The sequence below is a fragment of the Gorilla gorilla genome, chromosome 17 (assembly GCF_029281585.2).
Source record: "Gorilla gorilla gorilla isolate KB3781 chromosome 17, NHGRI_mGorGor1-v2.1_pri, whole genome shotgun sequence".
Lineage (NCBI taxonomy): Eukaryota > Metazoa > Chordata > Mammalia > Primates > Hominidae > Gorilla > Gorilla gorilla.
In genome coordinates, this window is record NC_073241.2 from 49525959 (window position 1) to 49552067 (window position 26109).

General features: G+C 40.9%; 1 protein-coding gene and 1 pseudogene across 4 annotated transcripts in view; both read left to right on the plus strand.

The window, feature by feature from the left end:
• The first annotated feature begins 361 nt into the window (after positions 1–361).
• Positions 362–26109, plus strand: part of YES1 (YES proto-oncogene 1, Src family tyrosine kinase) — a 91561-nt gene continuing 65813 nt past the window's right edge. Inside the window, exon 1 of one of the 4 annotated variants that reach the window (XM_055368603.2) lies at positions 362–968. Coding sequence is in view for 1 of the 4 variants with exons in the window: in XM_019013885.4 (XP_018869430.1) it covers positions 25679–25757 (79 nt within the window). In the remaining 3 variants the exon portion in view is untranslated. Of the gene's footprint in view, positions 969–1100; positions 1255–1281; positions 1548–25632; positions 25758–26109 lie in introns of those variants that run through there. The other 3 variants (XM_031003725.2, XM_055368602.2, XM_019013885.4) reach the window with 3 other exon arrangements.
• LOC115931483 (uncharacterized) lies at positions 15515–15661 on the plus strand (annotated as a pseudogene).

The window sequence follows — 26109 nt, forward strand, 5'->3', positions numbered from 1 at the left end:
TTATGTGTATCTTTAATGCCTACGCCTACCTTTCGTTCATTTAGTGAGCTGAAGAAAAAAATGTTCAAACCCTTATATGCATTTCCTTAAGTTCCTAGAATACCGGAATACTGACACATATGATTGCACTATTTCGTATCTGTCGAAGATGATTCTGAATTTCACTAAAAACCGCAAAGGAAACCAATAGTCACACAATAATTCTGATAACCCCACCAAAGAGGAAATAAAGAGAGGAAGTTACTCTAAAAGTCTGATAGGGCAAAAGTGACTGCAGCAGAAGGGCCTCAAGGTTCAGCCCATGAGGACCTTGATTAACCTTCATCTTTACGCCCCCGCCCCATCCTTCCGGGTCCTCCCCCTTCTTCAACGACTGGCTTTACAAGGCTCATAGGAAAGATGCGTGTATTCAGACGGACACGATTCCAGCTGTGGCTCCTCCACTTTCAGGGTCGCTGTTTCCACAGTTGTCAAGCAGGATAACCATACTTGTTGCACTTCCCTCACTGGGCTGCCGCCAGCATCATACAGAAAAACGCTGTCCCAACATAAGTCAAAGCCACCATTACTGGGATAGTCGCCAAACAGAACTCAGCTTCGGTTCCCCTCCCGGCAAGGCTGGTTCGACCTACAGTCAACAGGAAGCTCCTGGGGGCAGGGACAGGATCCCTGCCTCGGAAGGAGGCAAGACGTGAACCTTTTTTGGACGGCGATCAGGATGGTGATGAGGGTGTGAGTAACGCCCCCGGCTCACGCGGTTGGGCTTGAGATTTTACTACCAACGACAAAGGGTACGGAAGCATAGCGCTGAGAAGCAAACAGCCAACCAAAAAAACTCAACCCCGTCCTCCCCCACAAAAACAAGCCCCAAAGCCCTGGCCACTACTGAGAGCTGGGCCAAGGAAAAGAGAAAGGCAGAAGGGCAGAATCGGAGCGCTCCATTCAATCTCCGCGGCAGCCGAGCGTCGGTGGGTTCGCGGGTGGGAAGGGGCGCCGCGGGCCTCCTCTCCGGGCAGGGAAGCACCTCCTCCTCACGCCCCCTCAGCCTGCACCGCCCCCGGGAATCCGCCCCGGACCCCGCCGCCATGTTGGGTCGGGAGAAGTGACACGGACCGGTCGCCTATCCTGACCACAGCAAAGCGGCCCGGAGCCCGCGGAGGGGACCTGACGGGGGCGTAGGCGCCGGAAGGCCGGGGGCCCCGGAGCCGGGCCGGCGCGGCCCGAGTTCCGGTGAGCCGACGGCGGCGCGCACAGGTACCCGCAGCCCCCGCCCCGCGCCCGCCCCCGCTAGAAGTCAGGGGGCGGGGCCGGGGGGGCGGAGGAGGTGGAGAGTGAGGCCGAGGGGTGGGGAGCCCGGGAACTCCCTCCTCCTGAAGTAACGCGTCCCGGGCCGGCTCTGCAGTCGTTGCTGCCGCCGGGCGCCCCGGGACGAGGAGGTGGAGGAGGGAGAGGGCCCGCGGGCCTCGCCTCCGCCCTCCGCCCTCCGCCCCCTCCCGCCACCTCGAGCTGCGGTAGCAGCGACTCATGAGAGCGCGGTCGGAGGACAGGTAAGGACCCGGTGGGGCCCCGCGGGCGGAGGGTTCCACCTCTGCCCGGACAGGGCTAGGCCCCAGCCGCCGCCGCCGCAGTTCCCCGCCCCCGCGGGCCCGAGTCGGGAAGTTGGGAAGAAACTTCTCCCCTCCCCCGGATCGCCCGGCGGGCTTGTCTCGTTCCCCGCGCTACCTGCTCGCCCCTGACTCGGTCTCTGCCGTGTCCAGACCTGCCGGGTCCCGCCTAAGTCCGACCTGAGGTTCCAGGGACGTGGGGACACTCCCCACCCCTTGTCTTTGGGGTCGTGTGGACCGCCCGGCGACGAGGAGGAGAGGTTTATTTTTGCCCCTACGGCCGAAGTAGGGGCGAGGGAAGCGGCCCCTTAAGGCTGGGGGTCTGTGTATCGGCCGACGCCGGTAGCAGCTGTGCGGGGAGAGGAGCGGGTGTGTGGGGCGAGTGGATGAGCCTTTCTGGCTTTACTTGGTTTGATTGAAAACCGCAACATGTTTAAAGTTTTCCTTTGTTTTGGATTGGGGGTTGGGAAATTTACCATTCAGCGTCCACTTTTACGGAATCATGCCACTCCGCCTCCCGTTGCGTTCGGTTCCCTGTCCACATGTGTTAAAGAAAATTGTCTTAAAGTGTGTTTTTCTTCTTGATAATTGCTTCCAGCTTTCACTTTATTGGGCATGGGGCAGAGCTGTTTTAAGAAGCTCTTTGAAAATCAAGTCTGGTGTAGGGACTTTAGTTTTTGTTTTGTAATAAGTAGGACTTAACAGTTCGGATTTGGTTGAATCATTTTCTGCATAATTGATACAGGCGTGGAATAACATACTGTATAATTATAAATTATTAAAGGAAATAATGAAAGTCTTTGGTGGAAGCACAATTTTATGTCCATTTATTATGTGTATACGTTCCACGGGTGTGTGTTTTCACAGTTGATTTCACATGATAGGATTATAGTATCTTCATGTATTATAACTGTAAGATTACAGTGCCAAAGATATCTTGATAATTTTAAATATTTAAACCATCCTGTTACATTTCTAAAGTTAAATTACGCACTAAGGAAAGTATTACTAAATGTATACACGTGACTGTGCATTTAAGGAAAAGTGCATGGTAAATCTAATATCTTAATTGTCACAGTGCTTGGCACACGGTGGACAGGAAGCATTTTGAATGGTCAGGTAATAAAGGAGTATCTTGTATTAGCCAAGGATCTTGTATGCATCACTTACGATTTTCATATATTGTACAGTAAGAAAGTTTTACTTTAGCAAATAATATATATGGTTTTTTGGGTTTTGTTTGTTTGCGTATAAGTGTGAGACCCCTGCCACAATTGACATGTAAGAAAAGGAAGTTAAATTGTATTTTTATTTTTGGACATTAGCTAAAAGTCGGTGGAGATTTTAAATGCTGGTTGACAATTCAGAGGGTCCTACATTTGAAAAAGACAATTGCCTTTGATCTGAAAACAAAACAGTTTATATCCATGTTTCCAGGATAAAAGATAAAAGGGCTCTTAAAATATATACTCTGTTGTAACCACTGTAATGTTATAATGGCTTTAATTTCGCAGTTAGGTTTTGCTGACTTCATAAACCACAAAATTGATTCCTTTCTGTTCATCTGAAAGTGAAATTACAGCTTTGACCTGTCTTCCTGGGTTAGGTGGAATTTGTCTTGTGGTCGAAGTATAATATTAATACATGGGCTGTTTTTGTGTGTGTGTTTTAGTTCAGGAAATTCACAAGCTGAAAAATTAATGTCTATGCAAGTAAAATTTCTTCATGGTATGTATTGATAAAAGAATAAATGTGCTAAAAGACTAGAAGTAAACCTGTATAAGTGAAATATTACCAACCGATGGTGTAAGACTTACTTATTCAAAGTTGAAATTTGCATCATGTTAGACAGTAAATGATTTACTACTATGGCTAGTTTTTCTTTACAAAATCAGTGTAGACATCGTTTATTAATTCTATTAGCATTATAGTAAGAAAGAAGACTAATGCCAAAACAATTTTTTAAGTGATGCTAAGCGCTGGGGTCACCCAAACTTGGGTAATTAAAAAAAAAACAAAACCTGCAAGGAAATTCTGTGAACGTAAAAATAGAAGCATAGAATACCTGTGGTTCTATGAAGGGAAATATATGGGAAGAGGGAGGAGATTGTGATAGGGACCTGGCTTCTGAAGTGGTGACAAAGTTCTTTTAACCTGGTAGGAGTTACCAAGGGTATTGGTCTTAGTGTAATTCATTAAGCCCTACGTTTGTGTGCAGAATCTGTTTCTATGTTGTATTTTACATGAATTTGTTGTTTTTTTTTTTTTAAGGAATCCAGTGTGTAATGTCTATATAAGGTGCTTGGTTTAAGAACATAACTTGGTGACTGACTTTCGAACACTACCTAGGCTATCCTTTGCAAATAGGATTAGATTTATTAAATCGTAATTGTCATATACCAGCTGTATGTATAACTACTTTGAACACGTCAGGCTGGGCACGGTGGCTCACACCTGTAATCCCAGCACTTTGGGAGGCAGAGGGAAGGGGATCATTTGAGGCCAGGAGTTTGAGACCAGCCTGGCCAATGTGGTGAAACCCCATCTCTACTAAAAAGTACAAAAATTATCTGGGTGTGGTGGCGCACCCCTGTAATCCCAGCTACCTGGGAGGCTGAGGCAGGAGAATCGCTTGAACCCGGGAGACAGAGATTGCGGTGAGCTGAGATAGTGCCACTGCATTGCAGCCTGGGCAACAGAGTGAGAGTGTCTCCAAAAAAAAAAAAGTCAAATACTCCCAAATGTACAATAATTAGAGAATTTTTGGAAAAAAATTTCTAAAAGTTCTAGTTCGTTTTCTTTAATAACTCAATTGTTTTAATATTTTGACAGAAGACACAGGTTTTACAAAATTAAAATCCGCTTCGGCTTGTATGTTGTAAATAACCGATAGAAGATAATCAAAATGTTTATTGAACGAATGGATACTGTTCTGTCATCAAATACTCTGTTTTTCTGAAAATTACATAACATGACAATTAAAACTCAACTCAATTATGGCATCAAGATCGTAAGTTTTGACTTTTATCTATTTTCGGTTTTCTAGAACAGTAATTCTTTAGATCAGTAATTTCAGCCTTAGTTTTTCTATTCTTAAGAATGCCATGAAATCTCAGCATAAAATAAGTTTTTGTTTAAAGTTTATGAAGATTCACAGCACCTGAAGGATGAATATGTTTTGGTTCAAAAGGCAAATTACAATATGGTGTTGGAGTTTCAGAAATGCAGAGAATCATTGGGTCATGCTATTTTATTTGCTTTATGTAATGGCTTGCTATTTTAGTGGTTGATATTGTGGCTTTGCATTGTTGTAGAGTTGAAGAAGAGATCTCATCTGTGCCAGATTTTTATATCACAGGAACTTTCAGTCATGTTATAAAGGTGATGTTTGTGGTGCACGCTTTGTTGTGTGAATATTTACAGGAAATTTTAGTAAGATCTTCCATTGTTTAGAACCCTACATGGCTTAGGTCACCTTCAGTTCACATTTAAACAGTTTTATAATATAAGTCCCATAGCGAGGCACAACTGCTTTTCTTTAAAGGAAATAATCTGTTTCTATTAAAGTGTCTTGTCTTATTGGTAGTTCGTGTATGGCTATGGTAGGGTATGTATTATCTCTTTTCTTCCTCTCAGCTGCTCCAGTGCCACAATTAGGCTGAGTATTGCTCAGCTGCAGCTGCTGGGTGATTACTAACCATCCAGCTCCTGTCTAAACTCAGAGGCAGATTTAGCAAAAGGAGCTATAGTAACAGTAGAGGGTGAAAGAGAAGAGCCAGTGCTGCCGCCAATATCATTTTCACATGTCTGTATGCCAAGGAATCGTTGGCTGCAGCAGCACTACTGTTGTCTTGGAAGTAGCAGACTTGATGGCAATATATCCTGGTCTGCGTTGGGTTTACCTTTAAGATCTGAAAGCCCACTCCAGGAAAGACAGAGAATCCTGTAATTTTAGAGTATAGAATAATGTACTGTTGAGGTACTAATGGACTGAGTTACAAGCCTCTGTGCCTCAACTCCTTTTCCCCCCCAAATCTAGGGTAGCAATGCCCTTCAGTTTCTCTTGTTCATATGTACAGTAAGCTGTGAGACTGCAGGTTCCTTGAAGCATTATGCTTCATTTCACTTTAAGCTGTGATTCTTAGAATTGCTCCTTTTACTGTTGTTTAGGGGAGGGGAGGAGAATTGCTGGCATATAGGTTCTTTGGACTCTACTTTCTCCTAGGAAGTGGAAGGCCTTCAAGAGGGATGACTTCTAGAATTAGCTGTACATTGCATATCCCTGGTGGCTGCCTGAATTTTGCTAGTAGGAACTCTGCATTCTTTTCCTTTTGTTCTTTCTTTATCCCTGGTGTTTGAGAAGATGGACATCAACAGTTGCAAATACGTTATCAGCTATATATGGCAATCCCCAGACTGGAAGATGCCATAGGCAAATTTTGCTGCTTCTAAAATGCTGCTCAGCTTATAAATATGCCAAGCAAATAGCAGCAGTCGCATCTTTTGTGTTTTTGTGTTTTGCTTTGTTTTTGAGACAGGATCTTGCTCTGTTGCCCAGACTGGAGTGCAGTGGTGCAGTCACAGCTCACCGCAGCCTTGACCTCTGGGGCCCAAAGGATCCTCCCACTTTAGCCTCCTGAGTAGCTGGGACCACAGGTGTGCACCACCATGCTTGGCTAATTTTTTTTTTTTTTTTTTTTGACGAAGTATCACTCTACTGCCCAGGCTGGTGTGCAATGGTGTGATCTTGGCTCACTGCAACCTCTGCCTCCCAGGTTCAAGTGATTCTCCTCCCTCAGCCTCCCGAGAAGCTGGGATTGCAAGCGTGCACCACCACGCCCGGCTAATTTTTGTATTTTTAGTAGAGACGGGGTTTCACCATGTTGGCCAGACTGGAGCATGCCTGGCTAATTTTTGAATTTTTTGGAGAGATGGGGTCTCACCGTGTTGTCCAGGCTGGTCTCAAACTCTTAGGCTCCAGCAGTCCACCTGCCTGGGCCTCCCAAAATGCTGGGATTACAGGCCACCACACCCAGCCACAGCAGCGTCTTGTCCTTACTTTTACCACTACTATCTACTGAAAATCTGGAGATATTCGTTTGACTTATCTTGTCTTTGGAATTTGGTGGTTTGGGGTTTGGCATTTGGGATGGAGATTAGAGAGGATTGAGAAAAGTAGTGCTCAAACTTGTATAACCAGAGGAAGGATGAGGTTCAGTTAGACCATGCATTTGAACGGTAAGAAGTACACATCATTATGGCATATACTTAGCAAGAGATTGGTGTTATGACCTCTTTGTGCTCCCACAAAACACTTATGTCAAAACACACCTCTCCTTGCACTGTAATTATTTCTTTCCATGCTTGTCTGTTATTCTTGACCTAGTATTCACTGTGTCAAGGAACTGTTTTATAGCAATCTTTGAGAACAGCCCTTAGCACAATAAATACTAAATAAATTCTGAATTGTATGTAGGGATGTGGTTCTGGGCAGATTTATATGAATTTACAACTATGGACTTTTCGCAAACAAAACAAATCTTTTGAGTACACCTCTACTAAAATGTTATAAAACTAGCTTAATACTTTTTCATAGCTTGAAGTTAATTCTTTAGATTTTTGCTCTCAAGGTTTTGTTCTAGAAGGTGATTTTACAAAATAGCTTAAGCAGTCCTTCAAATATGAATTTAAAGGTCATTTTGATATTTCTAATATGAACTGAAAATTCATTGTAGTTGTAGTTAAACTAGTCTCTAGTAAGGTTTATTTTAAATAAATACGTTGTACTATTTTAGTGAAAAAAGAAAGTCCAAGTTATGCTAAAGAAAAAATCCTAGATTTTTAAAAAATGCATTTGGTATCTCATCACAGTAGTGACAATCAGTATTACAATTATGACTTGTTCATATATACCTAGGACAAAAAGAAAAAGAAGTCCTGATTTTCTTGCAGTAATGTGTGTGAAGGAATGCATAATTCATAGGTGTACTTTTGCTGGGTTATTGGGGGTGAGGACAGAACAGGAAGTGCTAAGAGGAAAAGGACTGACCACTGAAACTTCAAGATTGTCTGGTTTTCAGCCTCTATTCCCAGCAAAATGTGGATTCTAGATTTTCTTCAACTGACTTAAGAGGATTTTCACTTCTCTAATTTTTTAATGTAACTTTTCAGTTTCTTAGCATTAAGTAGAAATTGGGGTGAGCTGGAGAAAGTTGGTAGTGGTTGGGTATAAGTTAATATTTCACATTGTTTCCTGGCAAATGTATTGACTTCTAACTTTTGTTCTGATGTGATTAATATTTTACAGATAAGGATACTTTAAAAATAATAGCAGCCAGACATTTGGAAGGAGCAGAGAAGGCAATATGGTGTTATAAGGAAAGGACTGGAAGGTAGAGCACTATCTAGATTTTAGTTTTATTTCTGACAGTGAAGAGCTGTTTAGCCTTGGTTGATTCAGTAAACTCCCTAGGCCTTAGTTTTGCAATTTGAAACAAAAGGTAGTTGGGCCTTGTGGTTTCTAATAGTTTCTCAGCTTTATATATAAATGTGTGCTCTGCCGCAGTTGAAGTTGTTACAATATAGTCATGCTCTGCCTAAGGAAGTTTCAATGATGGTGATCCTGTAAGATTATAGTAGAGCTGCCCTATATAGGTGTACCATTTTTTATTTTTTTATACTGTGTAATTACTATATCTCTTCTACATCTAGTTATGTTTAAATACACAAATACTGTTACAGTTGCCTGCAGTATTCTGTACAGTTGTGTGCTGTACAGGTTTGTAGCCTGAGAGAAATAGGCCATACTATATGGCCCAAGGTTGTAGTCAGCTATACCACGTAGGTTTGTGTAAGTACACTCTAGAGTGTTCACATAATGTCAAAATTGCCTAATGAGGCATTTCTCAGAATATATGTTAAGTGATGCATGACCGTATTGATAAAATTTTAAGGAAATGTTTGAGTCTAAAATTTGGAATCAAATTAGATCTAAGTAAAGCTTATAAAAAACTGACCCATGGACTTGGCACGGAACTTTCTCAAGCAAATTACAGTTCTACTAATTAAGCAAACATTTATTAAACCTGTGGTGTGACAAATACTATGCTAGGTTTTTGGGTTTTTTTTTTTTTTTTTTTTTGAGTCAGAGTCTCACTCTGTCGCCCAGGCTAGAGTGCAGTGGCTTGATCTCAGCTCACTACAACCTCAGCCTCCTGGGTTCAAGTGATTCTCCTGCCTCAGCCTCCCAAGTAGCTGGGATTACAGGCATGTGCCACCACACCCGGCTAATTTTTGTGTTTTTAGTAGAGAATGGGGTTTCTCCATGTTGGTCAGGCTGGTCTCCAACTCCCTATCTCAGGTGATCCGCCCGCCTTGGCCTCCCAAAGTGCCAGGCTTACAGGCGTGAGCCACCCCAGCTGGCCTTTTTTTTTTTTTTTTTTGAGACTCAGTCTCACTCTATTGCCCAGGCTGGAGTGCAGTGGTGCAATCTCGGCTCACTGCAACCTCTGCCTCCCGGGTTCAAGCAATTCTCCCTGCCTCAGCCTCCTCGGTAGCTGGGATTACAGGTGTGTGCCACCACGCCCAGCTAATTTTCTTATTTTTAGTAGAGATGGGGGTTTCACCATGTTGGCCAGGCTGGTCTCGAACTCCTGACCTCAGGTGATCTGCCTGCCTTGGCCTCCCAAAGTATTGGGATTACAGGCGTGAGCCACTGTGCCTAGCCCAGATTTTTTCGTAATAAAATTAGAAAAATGACTTAATTATTCTGTTGAAGTGGATAGTTATGATGTCAGTTAACAAGTAATCATGGCTATTTGAATAAAAACTTTGCAACATTATATGAGAAAAATAGCCACTATCATCAAAATTTACATTTAATTTTTTTAATTGACAAAGGTATGGACAACTTGTTCTGGATATTTGTCTTTATACACATACAGTTAATATTTAGAACAAGACAAGCATGGCATTGCAAAATGGTTAGCCTTTTAAGGTTTGTAAAATAGATTTTCTAAAACAAAGAAACTAAAATTACAGTGTTCCGAAAGTTTGTAAGTTGATGTTTTGAAAATTAGAATCTGTTTTTCCAGGAAGTCTTTTCTGTAATATAAGCCTTTTGGCCTGATTTCTAGGCAGCCCGTTGGAGTCTTATAAAAGCCTCACAAATAGGTAAAATAATACTTTGGTGGTAAAATATTTTCTGACTGATTCTCAGTTTTTGCCTTGTTTTTGTTAACTGCTGAGCTCTTTGAACAAATAAAATATTTGGCCTACAAATGCTCTGATTATGAGGTGGATGAACCTGTAGCCTTGCCAATCACCCTCCTTTCCCACCTTACCAGCTCCTCACTATTTAAAAATCACTGTTTCGAGTTCCCTGTTAGGAGACTCAGATTCTCCCAATAAGGCATTGCTGTTAAGCTTAATTTAAGCACAGAAACTTCCCTAGGTTTCCCCACCTGCTTGCTAGTCGCAGTGAAACCTGCCTCATACTCTAACCCTATAGGACAGTATGAGGTATAGAAAAGCTTCAAAAGATTGGGAGTAATAAACAAAAATAGTAGAAAAGGGTTTGGGAAAATGAGGAGTGTTACAATATGGAGTTTGTAACTTTACCTTCTCTGTCCTTTTTTATTTCCTACCCATTCACCTCGCTTTGGCATTGGGTAGGGAAAGAAGAAAGCCTGTCCTATGATAGGTGCTATGCCGTACTTTTATATGCATTATCACATTTGACTTGAATCTTTGAAATGTGTTTCCAAAATACACAGAAAAATTAGGAATGAGATGGGTATTTATTTTTTGTTTTTGAGACGGAGTCTCACTCTGACACCCAGGCTGGAATGAAGTGGCAAAACCTTGGCTCACTGCAACTTCTGCCTCCCAGGTTCAAGTGATCCTCCCACCTTGGTCTCTGAGTAGCTGCTGGGACCACAGTTGTGAGCCACCATGCCCAGCTAATTTTTTTTTTTAATTTTTAAAATTCAAAATTTCTCACCATGTTGCTCAGACTGATCTTAAACCCCCTAGGCTCAAGGGATCCTCCCGCCTCGGCCTCCCAAAGTGCTGGGATTACAGGTGTGAGCCACCATGCCCGGCCTGTTTTTTATTTTTATTTTTTTTTTAGAATAGAGACAGGGTTTCACCTTGTTGCCCAGGCTGTCTGGAACTCCTGGGCTCAAGCGATCCATTTGCCTCAACCTCCCAAAGTGCTAGGATTATAGGTGTGAGCCACTGTGCTGGGCCCCTTGAGGTAGGTATTTATTACAGATAAAGAAACTGAGGATCAGAAAGTATATATAATTTGCTAAGGTCACACAACTGGCAGAACTGGGATTTAAATCTAGGGCTGACTACAAGCCTGTTCCATATGCCATAACTTTCTTAGGAATGAGGAGCAATGATGGAAAGGGAGATTTCTTGTCTTTTTTCTTCTTCATTAAATAGTGCATTTGAATTGCTGGCAGAGAATGTTCAATTAATACTTTTTTTTTTTTGAGATGGAGTTTCACTCTTGTTGCCCAGGCTGGGGTGCAATGGTGCAGTCTCTGCTCACTGCAACCTCTGCCTCCCAGGTTCAAGCGATTCTTCTGCCTCAGCCTCCTGAGTAGCTGGGATTACAAGCGTGCGCCACCATGCCTGGCTAATTTTTTGTATTTTTAGTCAGGCTGGTCTGGAACTCCCGACCTCAGGTGATCCACCTGCCTCGGCCTCCCAAAGTGCTGGGATTACAGGCATGAGCCACCACGCCTGGCAATACTTTTTAATTATTTTATTTTCTTTCTTTTTTAAGAGAGATGGTCTTGCTGTGTTTGCCCAGGCTGGAGTGCAGTGGCATGATCATAGCTCATTACAGCCTCCAACTCCTTGGCACAAGTAATCCTCCTGAGCAGCTAAGACTACAGGCTTGAGCCACTACACCCACCCTAGACTTTTCTTTTTAATGGAAGTAGCTTTGTGCTGCATGTTTTATAATAGATATCAACTGTTAATTAAGGTCAGATATTAAATATATTCATTAACTGAAAAAGATGTGTTATTACACTAACAACTGTAGCAAATGCTGTCTTTTTGTAAGTTGGGGTTTGTAATGAAAAATGATACACTAAGTCCAAAACATTCTTCATCTTTTTTATAAAATAAGGTGTTTGTTCAGCCAGATTAACAGAGCATGTTTTCCCAATCAAGTTTCTTTTTTTCCTAAACTTAATTCATCAAAAGAATAAAGAAACGTGCAAAAGATGAGTTATTACACTAAACTGTTTCAAGTGTTGCCCTTTTATAGGTTTGGGTTTGTGAAATCTATATATTCTCTCTCTCTCTGTATATACACATACACACTCTCTATACATATATATGTAGTTTTTACTCAAATCTGTCTTCTGCCTCAAAAGCTGGATCAAATTGCTACTGTACAATATTGCCTTTATTTCTACTAATTATATCATTTATTTCTAGGTGAGTTAGTAGAAATAGATGGAAGGTCTTTATTGCCTGATGGTTCAGTTAACATTTCAGACGTGTTGCAGAAAGATAGCCGTTTTCTAATTTGCCCTGTCAGTAGAATAGCAGTTTCTTACATACATCTTGGTACAGACTCATCAGCCATTCAAGGCTATACTTCTAGAGGAAGTGAGGATTCTTCCATACTGGCTTGTTCCTCATTCTTATAGTCTTCTATACTAGTTTGTTCGTGTAAATCATTTTTTTGAGACAGGGTGTCACTCTGTCTCCCAGGGTGGACTCCAGTTGCACAATCACTGCTAACTGCAGCCTCTTCTTCCTGGTCTCAAGCGATCCTGTCACCTCAGCCTCCCCAGTAGCTGCGACCACAGGTGTGCACCACTATGCCTGGCTAATTTTATTTTATTTTTATTTTTTACTTTTATATTTTTTTGAGATGGAGTCTCGCTCTGTTGCCCAGGCTGGAGTGCTGTGGCGTGATCTCAGCTCACTGCAACCTCCACCTCCCTGGTTCAAGCGATTCTCCTGCCTCAGCCTCCGGAGTAGCTGGGATTACAGGCACACGCCACCACGCCCAGCTAATTTTTATATTTTTAGTAGAGACGGAGTTTCACCAAGTTGGCCAGGATGGTCTCGATCTCCTGACCTCGTGATCCACCCGCCTTGGCCTCCCAAAGTGCTGGGATTACAGTCGTGAGCCACCACACCCAACCTTTGTTTTTATTTTTTCCAGAGACGGGGCCGAGCATGATCCTCCCCGACCTTGGCCTCCCAGAGTGCTGAGATTATAGGCATGAGCCACTACCTCCAGCCTTGTAACTATTACTGTTATATGAACATCACTGGAAGAAGAGTCTCATCAAAAGCTACCAATGGAAATTTTATTTGCCACTCTTTTGCCACTGTGTCAAGTTCTTACATTAACAATAATTTTCTTCACCATCTTAGTAGCCTTTTCTTCTTTGGCTTCCTTTTATTTCTCCAATTGTATCTAAGAATGTACCCTTTGTCCTCCCTAATAAGCTGGAACATTGTTTTCTAGCGGGAATACTAGCTTAATTTTTGTAGCATTATTATCCCACAATATCTACAGTACAACTCCTTCACATGTTAACTCTAACAGTTTATTAAGTCTTTACATAAAGGTTGGCAGATAGGTTTCGAACTGCTGTTGTACCAACTCCAAATGACTGGAATGGCTGCCACTGGAATGTAAGCTCCGTGAGGGGTAGGGATCTTAGTTTTGGTTACTAAAGTTGTTCCAAGCACATAGAACAATGACACATAGACATTTATTAAATATTTTTGATTGTAGGAACATGCAGCAGTCAGCTGGCATATTCTGCCTATCATGGGCATGAGAGAAAGAAGTAACAAGTAGTTCTTCACTAAAAGCTCATGCAGTAACAACAAATGTTTTTTACTCAAGACTCTTTGAAGTGGCAGACTTGTGCTAAACTAGTATCATTAACGCTCGGGATGAATTTCAAATAAGCATTCTACTTGAGTCTGATGGAGAAACTAAGGTTTGATGCAGTTTAATAGCTTGTAAATGTTAAAGAGCAGTATTTAGCCTAAGCGTATTCACCCACTTACAATATAGGAGTTCTGTTTTTTTATATCATATTCCATAAATATATGTCCAGCAATCATACTTCTTTTTTTTTTGTTTTTTGTTTTTGTTTGTTTGTTTGTTTTGAGACAGAGTCTCGTTCTTTAGCCCAGGCTGGAGGGCAGTGGCATGATCTCTGCTCACTGCAACCTCTGCCTCCTGGGTTCAAGTGATCCTCTCACCTCAGCCTCCCAAGTAGCTGAGATTACAGGTGTATGCCACCATGCCCAGCTAATTTTTGTATTTGTATTTGTGTTTTTTATTTTTAAATTAAAAATTTTTTTGAAATGGAGTCTTGCTCTGTTGCCCAGGCTGGAATGCAGTGGCGCGATCTCAGTGTACTGCTACCTCCACCTCCCAGGTTCAAGTGATTCTCCTGCCTCAGCCTCCTGAGTCGCTCATTACAGGCATGCACCACATTGCCTGGCTACTTTTTGTACTTTTAGTAGAGATGGGATTTCACCATGTTGGTCAGGCTGGTCTCAAACTCCTGACCTCAAGTGATCCACCCACCTTGGCCTCCCAGAGTGCTGGGATTACAGGCGTGAGCCACCGTGCCCAGCCTCACAACCATACTCTGGCACACATTAGTTCCTCTTATATTACATTGATATAAGCAAGTCATATGGATTTATCTGAGTGTAAGGAGAGCTGGAAAAAATAGTTTCTAGCAGGTCAGCCACCTCCCAGTGGGGGCTGCATACCATTGAAGGGGAGAATGAATTTTGGGAGAACAGGTAATTATCTCTGTCACAGAAGGGGATGAAAAGTATGGTAGTTACACAAGTTAGACATCTGTATGGAAAATACCACTTGGTTCTGCAAATGTGGTTAGAATATTTGAAAGATATGGGCATCGATGGTATCTTAATTCGGGTTACAGTATTGGTATAAAGCAAACTGGTTAGTCCAACAGCTTCTGGAAATGTGTTTCTTAAAGCAGAGCATCTGACTAATTTAATTTTATATTTGAGGTGGTAAGCTATAAAGATATTTGCTATTTTGAACTTAATTAGGATCAGTAGAAAAAAAAGCTAGTGATGTATAAATTCTAGAAAGAACCTTTGACGATAGGAGTCATGTCATCTTGGGTTTATATTAAAAGCAGGAAAGACAGTTCTGGATTTTAAGATGTGTGTACTAGACTTTAGGAAACATTGGAAAACCAGTAAGAGTGAGGCTTAAAATTCTAATGGGCAGTGTACCCCCTGAAGGAGTGAAAAGTCTTAAAATGCCCCAAACTTCTTATATGAAAGGTTAGGAAGCACACTGGTGGAGGGAGGGGGTCAGAGTAGAAAAGTATTATATGTCCATTTACATAGCACTTCTAGTGATTGAGAACAGATACTAATTAGCTATATCAAAGAATTCCATGGGGGTAGTAGGTAGAAATTAGGGTGGAGCTAAAGCGGCTCCCCTACGCATCTTCTCACCATCTCCCCTTTTCCCCCACCCCACCCCATCAGTCACTCCAACTTGGGTCTTAGTTTTTGTATGGTTTTTGTTTTAATGCATGCACTGTAAGTCAGAAGGAGAAACTCATAACAAATGTCAAGTAGAAAAGAGGGTTGTGAAGCTCTTAGGATGTTGTCAGAGGATGAATAGGATTTTTACAATGACCAATGTTTCAGAAAAGGAAAAACAATATTGATGATTCTTAGAGATAAATTTATAGCTAGAGTAAGAAGTCATGAATCTATAGTTCAGGAAACTTGAAATAATAGGTGACACAGAACACATAGTTTATCTCCTTTTTATCTTCTCATTTCTGAAACAAGAAGTTGCTCTGTAAATTAGAAAAACTAGAACAAACAAAAGGAAAATAGACAATACACTTATCTGGCTGGGGAGATACCGTGATCATGAAGGTGGTTCCCAGAGTGAGGCTCATCCATTGCACTTTGGTTGTGCTGACCCCTGTGATTTCCCCAAATGCAGAATTTATAGTAGTGAGGGACTGTGTTCGTGCTTTCCCCTGTCATTTTTTGTCCTAAGAAATCATAGTGTGAAGTTTATAATATTAAAAACAAATAAATAATAAGAAAATAGTAAGAGGCATGTAGCTTTACATGAGTTCATGTTTCTAGGTCTAGAAGAATTATATCTCAAGGTTCTGAAAGATATTTCTGATACTTCGAGGGCCCTACCAGTAAGAGAGAAATCATGGAGACAGGTAGATATCTTAGAAGAATGATTAGATGATGTCTTAAAAGGTGAATGTTAATAAATGCAGACACTGAAAGTTGCCTTTGATTCCTGACAAAATTTTTAAAGTTTGTTAAACAGATGTTTATCATGTTTAAGCAATTTGAAGATTATAAAGAAGTAATTTTTAACAGTTGTTTAGAAGTGCTTTATTGAACTACCTTGTCTCGAGTTTGAGTAAATGCTGCATATAGGTCATTGTCAGTGGTACTTTCTTGTGTTGGTGAGTGGTCAGACCTGATAAGCTTAGTTTTCTTCTAACAGTAAGGTTCAGTGATTGCTTTTCTACCTGTGTTTTGTTTTTGGTTTTGTTTTTCCTCTTTCCATAATAAAGTGTTCTAATGGCATGATAGGTGTTGCTTTTTCTTTTGGTGATAAACAGAGCCAGGGATGTTAGCAGGTTTAAAGCTCTTTCTATATTTTCCCAGTTTTTTTAGGGGGATTGATAGAACATTGTTTTATTTTTGTTATATATATGAATAAAGATATCTTAAAATTATTTTAATTTGCTTTTTCAATTGAAGGCTACTGTGCATCTCTCCTTGTGGTGAACTGCTTGCTCATAATCTTTGCCAGTTTTACTATTGGGTTATTTGTCTTTTTCTTACAGGTTTTTAAGGACTCTTCAATATATTATAGATATTAATTCTTTCTTTGTCTTTATGTTGCAAAGACTTTTCCATGTCTGTGCATAATGTTCCTTCTGTAACTTTTGGATTTTGTGTTTCAAGAATATTTTCTCCACTTGAAGATGATGTTAAAAATTCTACTTACAGGGTTTTGTTTTGTTTTGTCTTGCAAGTCATTTAGCTCTATACTCTGGATTTTATGTATGTTGTGAGGTAATTTTTTTTTTCCTCAGATGATATACCTCACTACTGCTAGTTATTAAATCTATTTTCACACTGGTTCAAAATGCCACCTTTTAGTGTTTGCAAATTCTTTTTACTCTTGGGCCTGTTTCTGGGCTCTTTATTTTTGAGGGATTTAATTGTTTATTTTATTTATTTATTTTTTGAGACAGAGTCTTCCTCTGTCACCCAGGCCAGTGCAGTGGTGCCATCTTGGCTCACTGCAACCTCCACCTCCCGGGTTCAAGTGATTCTCCTGCCTCAGCCTCCTGAGTAACTGAGACTACAGATGCCCGCCACCACGCCCGGCTAATTTTTGTATTTTTAGTAGAGACGGGTTTCACTATGTTTGGCAGGCTGGTCTTGAGCTCCTGACCTTGTGATCTGCCCGCCTCGGTCTCCCAAAGTGCTGAGATTACCAGCGTGAGCCACTGCACCCGGCCTAATTGTTTGTTTCTATGCCAATACCACATAGCTTGATGCTGTTGATTATAACCATGATAACAGCAACTAATGTGTATTGATAATTGACTGTGTGGCAGTCCCTGTGATAAATACTTTAACATATTTAGCTAACTCATTTCTCACAGAACCGTCAACAGTTAAGTATTCTTGATATCTTTATTTTTACAGATAAAGAAATAGGCTTCAAGAGGTTAAATTTACTCAAATTACACGCTAGGACTCTAACCTAACTTTGTGTCTCCAGAGCCTATACCCTTAACCATGAGGTTGTGATTCCTAGAAGGACAAATTTCCTGTTTTCCTTTTCAAAACTTTCTCAGCTATTCATATGCATTTACTTTTTCATGTGAACTTCATTGTGATTTTGAATTAATGTTACTTAGATTTATGTAGGAAGGATGGGCATCTTTGTAATGTACCTTCTAAAAATAAGTGATGTGTTTATTTTTTGAGATTGTCTTTTATATCCCAGTTTTATTTTCTTATATAGACTCTGAACTTTTGTTTTACTTACTCATAGGTCTTATATGTGTGTGTGTGTGTGTGTGTGTGTGTGTGTATGTGTGTGTAAGTTCTGGGATACATGTGCTGAACGTGCAGGTTTGTTACATGGGTATACATGTGCCATGGTGTTTTGCTTCACCTATCAACCCGTCATCTAGTCTTAAGCTCCTCATGCATTAGGTATTTGTCCTAATGCTTTCCCTCCCCTTTCCCCCACCCCCTAACAGGCCCCAGTGTGTGATGTTCCCCTCCCTGTGTCCATGTGTTCTCATTGTTCAACTCCCACTTATAAGTGAGAACATATGGTGTTTGGTTTTCTGTTCCTGTGTTAGTTTGCTGAGGATGATGATTTCCAGCTTCATCCATGTCCTTGCAAAGGACATGAACTCATTTCTTTTTTATGGCTGCATAGTATTCCATGGTGTATAGGTGCCACATTTTCTTTATCCAGTCTATCATTGATGGGGATATGGGTTGGTTCCAAGTCTTTGCTGTTGTAAATAGTGCTGCAAGTTTATTTAGAAATAACTTCAAAGTTCAGAAAAGTTGCAAGAGTAGCACAAAGAACTGGATACCCTCCACCCAGATTTACCAGTTGTTAACATTTTGTCACATTTCCTTTATGGTTCCCTCCTTGGGTATGTGTGTATATGTGTCCCCACCACCACCATTTGAAAGTTAATTGCAAATGGCATGTCTCAGTACCCTTAAATATTTCAGTATGTATTTCCTAAAACAAGGACGTTTTCTTATACAACTGCAGTACAGTTACTGAATTCAGCAAGTTCAACATCAGTATAATACAGTTACCTAATTTGCAGTTGTGGATTCAGTTATGTTCCCCAAAAGGGTCCTAACCCTCAGTACCTATGAATGTGGCCTTATTTGGAAATAGCATCCTTTGGGAGGCCAAGGCAGGCGGATCACGAGATCAGTAGATTGAGACCATCCTGGCTAATAGGTGAAACCTTGTCTATACTAAAAATGCAAAAATTAGCCAGGTATGGTGGCACGCGCCTGTAGTTTGAGCAACTTGGGAGGCTGAGGCAGGAGAATTGCTTGAACCCGGGAGGCAAGGTTGCAGTGAGCCGAGATTGCACCACTGCTCTCCAGCCTGGGCGACAGAGTGAGACTCCATCTCAAAAAACAAAACAAAACAAAAACCAAAAACCCACATGTGAAGACAGACACCCAGAGAGAATGCCTTGTGACAACAGAGGCAGAAATTGGTGGGATGCACCTGTAAGCCAGGAGCACGAAGGATTGCCAGCTACCATCAGAAGCTAGGAGGAGGCAAGGAAGAATGGTATCCAGAGTGTCAGGGGGAGCATAGCCCTGCTGACACTTGAATTTTGGACATCCTGCCTCCAGAACTATGACATAATAAATTTGTCGTTTTAAGCCATTTTTTTTCTACAGCAGCCCTAGGAGGGAACAATAAAGGAAATGTGGCAAGGAAAGTAATACAGTAGTTCATACATTTTTCCAATTGTCCTAATAATATTCTTCATAACAAAAATCCAAAATCCAATCTAGAAATACATGTTGCATTTAATTGTCATGTTTTTTAGTCTCCTTTAATCTGAACAGTTCTTCAGGCTTTATCTTTCATGACATTGATATTTTTAAAAGTTAGACTACTGGTTTTGTATAGTGTACATCGATGAGTTTTTGTTTGATGTTTCCTCATGATTTGATTTAGATTATGAATTTGAGGCAGGAGTACCACTTAAAGGCTATTATGTTCTTCAGAGTACAAGACATCAGGAGGCACGCTGTGTTAGTCTATCCTACTATTGGCAGTATTAACTTTGATTACTTAGTTAAGTGATATCTGTCAGGTTTCATCACCACAAAATGAGCATATTTCTCTTTTTAATAAATTACAGATAAGGTAATAGTTTTTGCTTCCATTGATGATTCCTTGGCTGAATTAATTATTGCAGTAAGAGTTGTTCTGGGATACGTGTGCTGAATGTGTAGCTCTCTTACTCCAAGTTTAGTAGTTGGGATTCTGTAAGAGAGAACCTTCCTGTCCTTATTTATTTATCAGAGTGACTTATGGATTATCTTAGGCAACTAGTTGTAATCTGTTAGTGTCACCATTTTTTTTTCTTGATGGTCAAATTCTATGTTTGGTCAGCAAGAGCCTCTTCAAACTAGTTCCTATGTACTTTTGATAGATCCCTATCATTTGTTGAGTACTACTTTATAACTATTTTTGGTATATTACAAAACTACTTATTTCTCAATATATTTTTGTAGCTGCTCTATAGAAATCTGTGTCTGATAGCTTTTCAGTTAATTCTCTTACTTTTTTTGTATAAGGGATCATGCAGGTCAGACACAGTGGCTCACACCTGTAATCCCAGTGCTTTGGGAGACTGAGGTGGGAAGATCTCTTGAGCCCAGGAGTTTGCGACCAGCCTGAGCAATTTAGTGAGACCCCATCTCTGCAAAAAATTAAAAAATTAGTTGGGTGTAGTGGCAGATGCCTGTAGCCCTTAGCTACTCAGGAGGCTGCGATGGGAGGATTGCTTAAGACCCGGAGTTCGAGGCTGTAGTGAGCGATGATCATGCCACTACACTGTAGCCTGGGTGACAGAGTGAAACCTCATTTCAGGTAATAATTATAATGGCCAGGCGCGGTGGCTCACGCCTGTAATCCCAGCACTTTGGGAGGCCGAGGTGGGTGGATCACGAGGTCTGGAGTTTGAGACCATCCTGGCCAACATGGTGAAACCCTGTCTCTACTAAAAATACAAAAAATCATCCGGGCGTGGTGGCACACGCCTGTAGTCCCAGCTACTCGGGAGGCTGAGGCAGGAGTATCGCTTGAATGCGGGAGGTGGAGGTTGCAGTGAGCCCAGATCGCACCACTGCACTCCAGCCTGGTGACACAGTGAGACTCTGTCTCAAAAAAAAAAACAACCAATAATAATAATAATTATAATGAACCTTAAGACTCTTTCTATTGTTTGCCATTAAGCTGTGATGCCAAAGTTGACTTGAACTTTATAGATATATAATATCATGGAAGGATTCCTCTATTTTTAGTTCATGAGAGTTATTAAAAAGTAGGGGTGGGTGTTGATTTAAGCTTTTTTTTTCCCCTTTGCTTTTATTGAGATAAATAACTTTTCTTCTTTTTCTTTCTTTTTTAAATTTTTTTAAAAAATAGAGACAAGGTCTCTCTATGTTGCCCAGGCTGATCTTGAACTCCTGGCCTCAAGCAATCCTCCCTTCTCAGCCTTCCGAAGTGCTGGGATTACAGGTTTGAGCCACTGCACATGGCTGCTGCTGCTCCTGCTGCTCCTCCTTCATATATATATATATATATATATATGAATGTGTGTGTGTATATATATGTATATATGTATACACACACACACACACACACACACACACACAGAGGGAGAGAGAGAGAGATGGAGTCTCACTGTGTTTCTGAGGCTGGAGTATAGTGCTATTCACAGGTGTGACTATGGCACACTACAGCCTTGAATTCCTGGCCTCCTGCCTCAGCCTCCAGAGTAGCTGGGACTACAGATGTGTGCAGCTGCACCTGACTTCATTTTTTATTTTATTTTTTTTAACCCAAACCCAAAATGGTCGATATGACTTCTTTATTTATTTGTTGGTTTGTTTTTCGAGATGAAGTCTCACTCTGTCATCCAGGCTGGAGTACAGTGGCACAATCTCAGCTCACTGCACCCTCCGCCTCCTGGGTTGAAGCAATTCTCCTGCCTCAGCCTCTGGAGTAGCTGGGATTACAGGCACGCGCCACCACACTTGGCTAAACTTCCTTATTTTTTAATATGGTGAATTAATATTATTAATAGACCCTAAAACTAAACCATTCTTACGTACTGAGAATACACTATATTTTTTTAGTAGAAAAGCGTAGAACAGTGGTTATGAACACTCTCCAGTATAATAGATAAGCACTTGAAATGTGGCTAGTCCAAATTGAGATGTACTGTAAGTGTAAAATACACACCCGATTTCGAGTAGCTGGGCTCACAGGTGCACGCCAACACCCCCAGCTGATTTTTGTATTTTTAGTAGAGGCGGGGTTTCACCATGTTGGCCAGGCTGTTCTCAAACTCCTGACCTCAAGTAATCCACCTGCCTCAGCCTCCCAAAGTGCTGGGATTACAGACGTGAGCCACCAGGCCTGGTGCAGTACACACCAGATTTTAATATGGTAAAAAGAATGTAGAATAATTCAACTATTAAATATTAATTGCATGTTGATAACATTTTTGATATAGTAGGTTAAATAAGATATTAAAATTAATCTCTTTCTGTTTTACCTTTTTAAATGTGGCTACTGGAAAATTTAAAATTGCATATGTGGTTTGTATTTGTGGTTCACATTATATTTCTATTGGACAGTACTGTTCTGGAGCTAAATTGCCTGAGAGTATCTTTGACCTTAGACTAGTTACCTATTCTGTGTGCCTTAGTTTCCTCATCTTTAAGGGGTGAGTAAAAATAGTCCTTAACTGAAAGGGTGGTTGTAAGGATTAAATGTGTTAGTATACACAAGAGTACTTAGGATAGTATTTAGCACATAGCAGCCGCCTAATGTTATCTGTTACTATTCTTAATAAGAATGCAAGCTGCATGATGCCTGGGACGTTTTGTTCACTGTTGCATCTCTACTTTCTAGACTTTCTTTTTTTTTTTTCTTTTTTTTTCTTTTTTTTTTTCTTCTTCAAGTTTCACTCTTGTTGGCCAGGCTGGAGTGCAGTGGCACAGTCTTGGCTCACTGCAACCTCCGCCTCCTGGGCTCAAGCGATTCTCCTGCCTCATCCTCCCGAGAAGCTGGGATTACAAACGCGCACCACCACGCCCGGCTAATTTTTGTATTTTTAATAGAGACGGGGTTTCACCGTGTTGGCCAGGCTGGTATCGAACTCTTGACCTCAGATGATCCACCCGCCCTGGCCTTCCAAAATGCTGGGATTATAGGCTTGAGCCACTGCACCCAGCCTAGGCTTTCAAAAAATATTTTTTTGAATTAGTGAATGAATATAGAGAATTTCTGAGAAACCTAGGTAACAGTTGGGAAGGAGCTCTTTTGATAACCCCAGATGTCTGTTGGAAGGATACTACAACCAAGAAAGCATCCTGTAATACCCATGAAATACATAATATTTGTGCTTTTCTGGTAGTTTTTTAAAACAAGATTTAAACTGTTTTAGTGGTTATTGCTTTATTTAGGTCTCCTATCTTTTAACTGAGTTATTTTTATTAATTTTTATTTGCCTAGTTAGCCATTTTATCTAGTTCTGAAAACTTTATTGGCAGGAGTTATACAAAGTTATCACTTTCTTTTCAAATCATCTGTGGCTCTAGTACCCTTCTCATACCTAATACTGTGTACTCTCCCTTTGTGTTTCTTGTTTATGATGAAATCTAGTGATTTATCTGTTTCATTGATGTTTATTTGTAAATTATACTAGATTTTTTGTTATAATAAGAGGAAATTAAAAGAAAAGGTAATGAATTAGAAACGAGAAACAGAAATCTCAGTATGATTTACAAATAAAAATCCTTTTGGGAGGTTACCCCCCCAGCCCTGAGACGGAGTTTTACTCTTGTTGCCGAGGCTAGAGTTCAGTGACGCCATCTCGGCTCATTGCAACCTCCGCCTCTCGGGTTCAAGCAATTCTCCTGCCTCAGCCTCCCAAGTAGCTGGAGTTACAGGCACGTGCCACCACGCCTGGCTAATTTTTGTATTTTTAGTAGAGACAGGATTTCACCATGTTGGCCAGGCTCGTCTCAAACTCCTGACCTCAGGTGATCTGCCCACCTTGGTCTCCCAAAGTGCTGGGATTACAGGCATGAGCCACTGCACTCGGCCGGGAATCTTTTGTTTATTTTATTTTATTTATTTTTATGAGACGGAGTTTTGCTCTTGTTGCCGAGGCTGGTGCAATGGCACAATCTCAGCTCACTGCATCCTCAACCTCCCTGGTTCAAGCAGTTCTCCTGCCTCAGCCTCCAAGTAGCTGGGATTACAGTCATGTGCCACCATGCCCAGCTAATTTTTTGTATTTAATAGAGACGGGGTTTCACCATGTTGATCAGGCTGGTCTCAAACTTCTGACCTCAGGCGATCTGCCTGCCTCGGCCTCCCAAAGTGCTGGGATTACAGGCTTGAGCCACTGTGCCTGGCGAATTTTTTTTTTAGATTGTAAATTCTCCTAATTTTGTTTCCTCCTAAATTCCTCAATTCGTTTATGTTATTTCCTTTTTAGTAACAGGTGTGTCAGTATCTGAAATTTGCTCTGAATACAACCTTTGCTGTAGTTCATTGATGTAGAACGTTGTTGGGTTTTTTTGTTTTGGGGGTTTTTGTTTTTGTTTTGAGACAGAGTCTTGCTCTCTTGCCTAGGCTGAAGTGCAATGGCATAGTCACCATTCATTGCAGCCTTGACCTCCTGAGCTCAAGTGATCCTCCTACCTTTGCCTCTCGAGTAGCTGGGACTACAGGCCTGTACTACCACACTTGGCTAATTTTTAAATTTTCTGTAGAGACAGGATCTCCCTGTGTTGCCCAGGCTGATCTTGAACTCCTGGGCTCAAGCCATCCTCCCACCTCAGTTGGGATTACATGCGTGAGTCACCATGCCTCGCAAAGTTGTTCTTTTATAATTGTGGGTTTTGTTCTCTCTTTGACATAAGTGTATTGGGTCATGAATATTTTAATATAGTCATCTCACTTAAGAAAAGTTTGAAAAAATACCTTGTGTACCATTTCCTTAGGTTTTATAGCATATATTCTGTTATCAGTACTCAATGAATGCCAAACAACAGTGTGGAAAATTGTTTCCAATCAGAAGCAACTAAAGCATGTATAGGTAATTTCATGGAATTTAAAATATCCATTCTCAAACTAATAATGTTATAAAATGGGGGCCATAATATGATAAATCTTTATATAATTCAGTTCAACAAACTTTTTTACATGCTCTGAGCAAGCAAATACTTCTCATACTGTTTTTGTTTGTTTGAGACAGTCTTTAACTCTGTCATCCAGGCTGGAGTGCAGTGGAGAGATCTTGGTTCACTGCAACCTCTGCCTCCTGGGTTCAAGTGATTCTCCTGCCTCAGCCTCCCAAGTAGCTGGCACTACAGGCGCACACCACCACGTCTGGCTAATTTTTAAAAAAATATTTTTAGTAGAGACAGGGTTTCACCAAATTGGCCAGGCAGGTCTCAGACTCCTGGCTTCAAGTGATCTATCCACCTTGGCCTCCCAAAGTGCCGGGGATTACAGGCGCGAGCCACTGCGCCTATCCCTAATACTGTTTTAAGAGCACAAAGTAGTATCAGGATTACAGAAATTCTTAATGTTGTTGCATTCTAAAAGAGTTTTCCACAGAATATTAGTGCCTTTCTAGGTGAAAACTTCCATATGTGTATGTGCTAAACTTTGAAAATCAAAAGGTTTTATTTTTTAATAAAACAAAAATTTTTAAATATATACACATTGTTATTATGTACATATTTTAAACAATGATTTTAGGGTTGAAATAGTGTAGCCAGAAGTAAGCCCTATTTCAGAAATATGAAGTTCTGGTTTTAATTTTTAGGTCATCCTAAGGAATGAAAAGCTGAATATAAATGATCATTTTATAGCCCATGCTAAAAGGCTCCCCATGTAATATGAAAATAGAAAGGAAACATCAACTTTTTTGAATCAAAAACTTTGTATCTCTTTTTAATATAACAGCCTAATTGAACTAGAATAAAACCATTCATGCTATTTCCATATTAATTTTTTTACTTCATTATTTCACTCCAAAAAGCCAAAGGAGGCAAGTTCATATAGTTGGGAGATTAAACATGTAAATGGATGTGAAGAGTCAGAATATAAATATGAGGAATGGCTGGAAACAGTCAGCGTGCATCCTGCGTTTCTCATATATGTGCTGTTTTCCTGTCTCCCAGCGTTGATGCCTTACCTGGACATTTCGAGGCTAGAGCAGTTGTTGAACTCCAGAGCATTATCAAGTCTTCACAGCTTAAAAACAGGTGCAGATAACTAGTAAATTAATTTGATATATGTCGATCTATGGATTAATATCAGTCTTTTTTATCCCCACTCTCTTCAATTAAAAAAATAGATTCATTTATTTTTGATCAGTATTTATCATTTGGGTCAGGTCCTAAATGTTGATGGGGAAAAGAATTGATAATTCAACAGAATTTTTTTTTTTTTTTTTTTTGAGACAGAGTCTCACTCTGTTGCCCAGGCTGAAGTGCAGTGGCGTGATTTCGGCTCACTGCAAACTCCGCCTCCCAGGTTAAAGTGATTCTTCTGCCTTAGCCTCCGGAGTAGCTGGAATTACAGGCACGCGCCAGCATGCCCAGCCAATCTTTGTAT